Source organism: Rousettus aegyptiacus, unplaced genomic scaffold (assembly GCF_014176215.1).
Source record: "Rousettus aegyptiacus isolate mRouAeg1 unplaced genomic scaffold, mRouAeg1.p scaffold_m13_p_2, whole genome shotgun sequence".
In the NCBI taxonomy this organism is placed as follows: Eukaryota; Metazoa; Chordata; class Mammalia; order Chiroptera; family Pteropodidae; genus Rousettus; species Rousettus aegyptiacus.
Window position 1 is genome coordinate 125,983,996 of NW_023416295.1, and position 8,389 is coordinate 125,992,384.

Genomic DNA, 8,389 nt, shown 5'->3' on the forward strand with positions numbered 1-8,389 from the left:
TTAAGTCTTTTTTTAATGAACCAAGAATAACTGAAGGCCATTAAAACAGATGTTTTTTTTTAAATGTACATTATTTTGCAGAATCTCTCTTTGAAATCCACATTTCCCCCCTTCTGTGACTATTTTAATTCCAAAAAAAAAAAAAAAAGAATGATATTCAACACTATATGCTGAGAAAGAATCTGCCCTTATTAGGCATTATATATTTGTTCATCAATTCCCGTATTTCCCACCGCCAAAAAAAGAATATGAAAACTATGCTTGTCATGGGCTCCTCAGGGAAACAACTTACCTGATAAATGAAGTATACAAATATTTTTCAAAATAAAACAGTCCTACTTTTTAAAATCCAGTAAATAAAATTAATACACTTTCAGATAAGCAAGTCACATCATTTGGTATACAAATAACTTTTCAAACTGAGCTCACAGGTAGGCAATTATTTTTATTCCACAAACTAAAAGTGATGACTACCATAAATTATGATGTAAAAATTCTTAGAGTAAGTAGATCTCTACAGACTTATTATTTCTAAATTTCTGTATAACATAATGATGGACAATAAAAGCAAATGTTTCAAAATTTTAAATTTATTGAGGTAACAATGGTTAATAACATAAATTCCAGGCGTATAACATTATCATTTAATATCTGTATAGTCTATTGTATGATCACCATCAAAAGTTTAATTTCCTTTTGTTACCATACATTTGACCCCTTTTACCCAATCTGTTCTCCCCCTACTCCCTCTCCCTTCTGGTAACCACCCTTCTGTCTGTTTCTACAAGTTTTTGTTTTATTTTGTTTTTCAATTTTGTTTGTTACTTTTCTTTTATATTCCACATATGAGTGAAATCATACAGTTTTTGTCCTTTTCTGTCTGAGTTCACTTAGCATAACACCCTAAAGATCCATCCATGATATTGCAAATGGCAATATTTTATCTTTTATGGCTGAATACTATTCCATTGTGTATATATACCACATCTTCTTTATCCATTCATCTATCAATGGACACCTAGGTTGTTTCTGTATCTTGGCTATTGCAAATAGTGCTGAAATGAAATAGGGGTACATGTATCTTCATATAAATACTCAGAAGAGGAATTTCTACATCATATGATAGTTCTATTCTTAATTTTCAAAGGAACCTCCAGACTGTTTTCCATAGTGACTGTACCAATTTACAATCCCACATACAAATTTATAATCCTACCAACACTGTATAGGTGTTCCCTTTTTTCCATATCCTCATCAACATTTATTGTTTCTTCTACTTTTGCTAATAGTCATTCTAATAGGTATGAGGTAATAACTCATTATGGTTTTAATTTGCATTTCCTTAAGAGTTAGTGGTGTTGAACATCTTTTCATATGTCTGTTGGCCATCTCTATATGTCTTCCTTGGAAAAATGTATATTCAGATCCTTTGCCTGTTTTTTTCACTGGATTTTTTGTTGTTGTTGAGTTGTATGAGTTCTTTATCTATTTTGGATATTGGCCTCTTATTGGAAGTATCATTTGCAAATACCTTCTCCCGTTTGGTTGGTTGCCTTCTTGTTTTGTTGATGGTTTCTTCTGCTGTGCAGAAACTTTTTAGTTTGATATAGTCTCATTCATTTGCTTTTGCTTTGCTCCCTTTCTTTTGGACTCAAATTCATAAAACAACATTGTGACCAACATCCAGAAGCTTAGTGTCTATCTTTTCCTCTATTATCGTCCTACTGTTTCAGGTCTTACAGATAAGTTTTTAATCCATTTTGAGTTAATTTTTGTTTGTAGTATAAGGTAGTGGTCTAGTTTTATTCTTTTGTATGTTGTCCAGTTTCCCCAACACCATTTATTTTTTTACACATTTTATTTCATTATTAGTTTCAAGTATGCAGTACATTGGTTAGACATTTATATAGTTTATGAAATAATTCCCCCTCACCCCGATTACTCTATTGCCCATCTAGTTCTACACATAGTCATTACATTACTGCTGACTATATTCCCGATGCTGTGCTCATCCTTTGACCATCTCTCAACTACTAATTTGTACTTCTTTAACCTCCCAACATCATTTATTGAAAAGACTTTCCTTTCTCCAGTGTATATTATTGGCTCCTTTATTGTAAATTAGTTGTCCATATATGTGTGGCTTTATTTCTGGGCTCTCAATTCTGTTCCATTGGTCTGTGTCTGTTTTTCTTTAAAGCAGATATTTAAGTTTACACTTTTTAGAAGTTTAGTATTTGATTGTCCTTTATTTCTGTTTTTTAAATGTTTCAGACAGCTCCAAGAACTTTATTACGTAAACTTTCTCTAATTGAGAAACTAAATTCTTTCTAGAAATGTCAAATAAACCAGTGACAAAATTAACACTTTACCTTGTCATAGAAAAAAGTCTAGTAGGATACATACAATAAACTGCTAATAGTTATTTTCCTTGAGGGGTGAGATTTAGATGAAGAATTTCAGGACGTGAAGGGAAAACTTGACTTTTAATTTTATGTACCTCCTTATATTTTTTTTTAATGGGCATGTCTTACATTTACTCCTAAAAACTAATAAAAGTTATTTTTTAAATTTAACCTTGGTTATAAAAATGCACAAATTACACAAGCAAATCAATCCAAAACACTCTCTCCAAAGGAGAAATGAAAACATTAAGCCCTACATGTCAACACAAAAATAAAGACCAATTAGTAATGCTTTAGTTTAAATATACTTAATCTGTAAAAACCTATATATACATACAAGGAGTCATATATATAGCCACAAAGTTATGTCATCATAACATTCACCTATAATAACCCAAAGAATTCTTGACAAATATATTAGTAAATATGTATTTACCCCCCCATCAATGTTTCCTGAATTTTCTCAGACTTTACAAGTTATCAGGAAGAGATATAAGATTTGAATCCAAATCCATAATCGTACATCCTGTCCCCTATACTATCCTAAATTTAGAAGAGGATTAAATGTTTTTTATACGACAAGTAGGAAAGGAAGTAGAGAGCTAAGAGAAGATTTTAGACAGCATCAAATATGTGAAACCCCTAATAGGAAAAAAAAACTAATTTCTAGAATTCATTTTGCCTTATTTTAATGGATTTGGGTAACCTGAGAGACTCAGAGGGAAAAATTAGGAAGGAAACTTTCATATAGTACTATATAGTATTATACTATATAGGATTTGAAAGAATAAAGACAGATAAAATATCCCTCTTTCAAAATCATATATCCATATATGTTTATATATAATGTTATAGATAACCAACAAATATATGTGGACCATTATTTCTTAAGGATATAACAATGAATACCATATAAACACCATAAACCAAGTGTTTTGGTATAAACTTTACCCACTGCCTTGATCAGATACTTTGTTTAAACCTATCTGTAATTGTCTTTTTAGGTATATGAGAAAGCAGCAGGAATCTTTCCCCACCCTCCAACATTCTATCAAATGATCAAAAGATCCCTAAATGTCTATGGTAACTTTTTCCTTCAAAGAACAGCAACACCAAGAATGTAAAGGGTCTTTCTGTTACAGCATGAAGTTCCTCTCAATCATCAATCACTATGTGCCCATAAATGCCAAGAAACTGCCAAGGATACTCCCTGGCAAATGTCCACCTCTCCCCAGACTGCCCATGTGCCCAAGCATAGCACAACTCTAGCAGCCTCAGGTTAATCTTAAAGACTCCAAGGATCTCAGCTGATCCTGGCTATCTGCAGATCTTGAAGCACCAGCTCAGCAGCAAAACCCAAAGAACCATAGAGCTTTCCACCTTAATCCCAAGGCATGTCTTCCCTTAAGACTCCTTCCCTTAGGGCTTGGTGGGGTAGGGTCTCTACCTAGTCTAAAAGAGTATATACCAAGTTCTTGATGAAGCAGTTGTGATTTCACTGACTATATTTCTGCTGCCTGATAATGCTGGTGGGATGGGTAGAAAGGAAGGTGGGGTGGGGTGGGGGCGAATGGAAATCTTTAATCAAAAAGATTAGGGGGTGGGCTGGGTGCCAGGGTCTGAGATTACATATTATCACTGTGGAGATTGGGTATATCAGCAGGAAGTCAAACTAACTTCATTTCACAAAGATACAAACTTACAAGCTTGAATTATTTTTAATTCTCCTGCTTTCTCGGTCCCGCGTACAAAGACTGTAAATTCCTGGAACTTCAGAACCAGGTGAGAAAAAATATCGAAAGTGGTGGAAAAGGGAGAGGTGCTGGGATGAGAAAGGAATCCCTCTCTTGTCTTAAGGAGAATGTTAAAAGCAAGGGCACTCCCGATCCCCAGAAAAGGAAGTAGCCGAATTCCAAAAAAGCAGTTTTCCCTACCTTCTTGTTGTTCTTGTTATAGCCAAAAGTCGAAATCCCAGGTCTGGAAGTCACTGATAGCAGCATTTTCTCTTTAATATTAGGGAGTTGCGAGAAAGAAGGACAGGGAGGGGGAAAGAGAGAGGGAAAAGGAGGGGAAAAGAGGGAGAAGGAGAGGGAGAAAGAGAAGGAGAGAGAGTGAGGGAGAGAGAGGGAGGGAGGAAAGAAGAGGGAGGGAGAAAGTAGGGGGATGAGAAGGGGGGAGAAAAGGAGCCAGAGGGAGAGAGATTGGGGCGGGGGGGGGGGTAAAGAATGAGCTAGGGCTGCTTGTTGACGTCACTGAGAGAAGTTAACCCAGAGTCTAAATGAGGCACTTCCACTGGGTCCTAATGCCCAAGATGTTATTTTTTTCCAACCCTCCACAGGCTCAGCAGTTAAAGCAAAAAGAAAAGTTTTTAGGCATACCCCTTTCAACTCCATCCTCTTTTCCTCTATGAACAAGTTCAGATTCTCATGAAAAGGCAATGAGAATTTTTTTCTCTTAGATGTCAGCTATAAGAAGATTTCAAGCTTGATTTTACAGGGCCCACTTGGATACTGCCTTAGAGAACATGTGAAGAAAACCATACTGAGAAGGAATATGTGAAATCAGCTAGCTCAGGACTTCTCCCCACCACACACACACACACACACACACACACACACACACACACACACACACTTTACATTTACAGTGATATTCATATGAGAAGAAAGAACACAGTACAAAAGTACAGAGACAAGCAAAACAGAATATGGGAAATAAATAGTTTCAGATCCTCGTACAGTTCTATTCCTCTTGGGTCATGCTAATGGATTGATGCCTCTCACTCCTTTTCAGATTCCCTAGAGTAGGATTTCATACTTAGGAAGGAATTATCAAACTGGACTATCATAAAATTTGATACCAAGTAGTTTCTTTTTTTCCTCCATCTTCCTTGAGATATAATTGCATAGCAGTTTCTTCAACAATTGTAAGCTATCTCATTTGACTCTATCCCACTATTTCTTAGTCTTCAAGGTCTGTAAGTATGAAAAAAATTAGTTACTCACCAAAGCTGGAATTTATGCCCAAACTGAAATTCACCAGAGTTGAGAGGTTTGCTTCAAGTTGTGTCTGAACTGTAGAAAAAATAACTATTTAAAAAGTATATGCTCACAAAGAAGAAACATACAATGTTCTTAGAAAAGAAGAATGTAAACTCAGACTTAAGAGCCTAACACAGTTACAACGACACTCACCTCTAATAGTTTCAAAAAATTGTCATGTAGAAGTAGCCTTAATGAGAAAAGAAACCTGTTGGAAACCAAAAATTTTTTAATGATATCCAGTAACTCCTACCAATCCAAGTGGAACAAGGATTTAGAATGAAAGTCTTCAAATTCCTTTGTAAGGCCACTTTGCTGTCATCATGGATGTTCTCTTAAGACGTAAATTAACCCAGTCTGCTTTGCCACAAGAAACATTAAGTCCAAATCCTCCCTTAAATGAAATCCCAGTTTCTATTCTGATTTTCCTGTCACTTTTTTGCTATGATAATAGGACAGATAGTACTAACATTCTGCAGAGTAAATACACACATACCATATCCCTAATCTCTAACTTTCATTTCCAATAGGACAGGAAGTTCCTGCTCAGCTCAGGGGACACAGGAAGGGTGGGAACAGCTTCAATGTGGGAATTGCAACACAGATTGGAAGCACAGTAGCCAAATGCAGTAAATAAATAAAGACTTCTCTCAGTGCTACCATATTTTTCTAAGTGCCTTTTCTACCCTCAGAGATCCTCATTCATTATATACCACATTATCTTTGCCATTTAGGCACTTATTTCATGTGTTCTCCCTTAGCTTAATAATGTGGTACAAAAACCTTAATCTTTAAGGCCTGATTTACAATGGTATTTATAATGGCAGTCAATCTAACTTCATTTAAAAAAAAAATTCTAATATTCTCAATGTGTTCTCCTACTGCATTTCTTAATGTTCAATGATATCTTAGAATTTAAAATAGTTAAAACCATGAGTTTCAGAGAGAAGTAGACATGAGTCCAGATCCTGGCACCAGTTAGTCACCATTTATGTAACTTTGGGCCAAGTTATTTAACATCTCTAATTCACTCATTTGCAAAATGGAGATAATACCTACTTTATTTGGGTTTAGAATCAATTCTAAGTTCTTATTAAGGAGATTTGACTTTGGATAGTGAATATACAATGCAACATACAGGGGATATATTATAGAAGTGTACACTTGAAATCTATATAATTTTGTTAACCAATGTAACCCAAAAATCTTTAATAAAAATAACAAAAAAAAAAAATCTAAGTTCTTGTTCAGTCCTGTCACACAAGCTGAGTGACACTGGGAAAAATACCACACGTATCTGAACCTTACTTTCCTTATCTGTAAAACAGAGTAAGTAAACAGTATCTACTTCCTAAAATTGTAGTGAAATGAAATAAGACGATGTATATAAAGCCCTTAAGAAAGTGCCTGGCACTTACACACTTAGTAGATGTTAGCACCATTATTTAATTACTCTACTTTCCCAGTGTGTAACCCTCTGGGTATTGTAAAACCTAGATTTGATGATCTGAAGTGAACATTTTGAAAAACTAGCATCTTAGTTACATTCAAAGAATTGTACAAGGACTAAGCAGGCTAAACTTTATAACTGGAAACACTGAATAAGAAGTTCCAGGAATCACCCAGTCCAATTTCTTCTCTTTGGAAATTCTTTCCATAACTTTCAGTCTCCTGGAATTGGTAGACCATCTATTATCTGTAGAAAAAAAGGAAACAAAATAATACACAGAGCCAATACACACTAGAAACAAGACGCTCCAGCTTCCATTTCTCTAGAATCCTACTACTCTAAGGACTAGAAATAGATGTAGAAAAAAATGTAGGATTTTATGCATCCTAAGATTTAATGCCATTTCTCTACTCTAAAAGTAGATAGTATAAGACAAAAGAGAGATAAAGAAGGATCTATTAAATATATTCTATTTTATTTGAACTAATACAAAAACCTAGGGTTTTATAGTCTAATAAATTTTGGGCCATAGAAGTAAAATGATCCAGATTTGTGAATTGATGCCAAAAAGTTAATTATGTCAAAGAGCACCAACAAGTCTGGAAACTACATCCTTTATTCTAGTAAGTACATTTTTAAAGGTGGTTATGGAATTTTGTGGAAGTGATAGAGAAGCTAATGGAATTCTTTGGTTAGATTCAGGAAGTATATGAGAGGAGGGAGAATCCTATTTCTTCTAGGGTGTTTACTTTGCCATTCCCCCACCCATTTGCTTTGCCCATTATAGTTGCCCACATTTTTCTAGATTTTAGTCAATGCCTCTCAAATTCTTGGTTCTAACCACCCAAGTGTTGTTATGAGGTGAAAAAGTAAAATAAGTTATTTGGAACTTCTCTTGGAAAGAGACATTTGCACCTTTGAATTCAATACAGACTGGTTTGTGATTTCTCCAGAAAAAAACAATACTTTTAAATAAGTGCCTCAGGTAAAGGAGTTGGCTAGATCAACCATGATCTGTATGTCGAAAGATGTTTGCATGCCACTACTGACCCCTCCATATCAGGGTGTAGAACTCAAAAGAATGTACTACCTGCAGATATGCTAGACTCTAGGCAAACTTTCGACTAGAGCCAAGGTGATGTGGTACATGTGTCTGAAAGCAGTGAGGCAGGGCCAGTTTGCTAGTGAAGCTCTGAATGTGATCCAGAGACCCCAACAACGTTTATTAGGAAAAAGGACACTTGTTTTTCCAGCCGTTAATATTCTCTGTGGATTATCTTTCCTCCCACTGATTAACTTGTATGTCCATAAGACTAAATAATAGTGAATTTATTTCATGGTAAAGAGATGAGGTAACGCCTTAGGAAGAAATGAAAAAAAAGAGTGCATTTAACACATCAGCTTCCTAAAGCAAAAAAAAAAAAAAAAAAAAAAAAAAACAAATACAAAAAAAAAAAAAAAAAAAAAAAAAAAAATTAAGGAACTGCATCAAA

General features: G+C 34.8%; 1 protein-coding gene across 3 annotated transcripts in view; it reads right to left on the reverse strand.

Annotated features, from left to right (window-relative positions):
* RBMS2 (RNA binding motif single stranded interacting protein 2) overlaps window positions 1-5,962 on the reverse strand; it is a 43,887-nt gene extending 37,925 nt beyond the window's left edge. Inside the window, exons 1-2 of one of the 3 annotated variants that reach the window (XM_036235917.1) lie at window positions 5,600-5,962; window positions 5,411-5,479 (exon numbers count right to left, since the gene is read on the reverse strand). Coding sequence is in view for 2 of the 3 variants with exons in the window: in XM_036235916.1 (XP_036091809.1) it covers window positions 4,340-4,405 (66 nt within the window). In the remaining variant the exon portion in view is untranslated. Of the gene's footprint in view, window positions 1-4,339; window positions 4,506-5,410; window positions 5,480-5,599 lie in introns of those variants that run through there. The other 2 variants (XM_036235916.1, XM_036235918.1) reach the window with 2 other exon arrangements.
* Window positions 5,963-8,389: the final 2,427 nt, after the last annotated feature.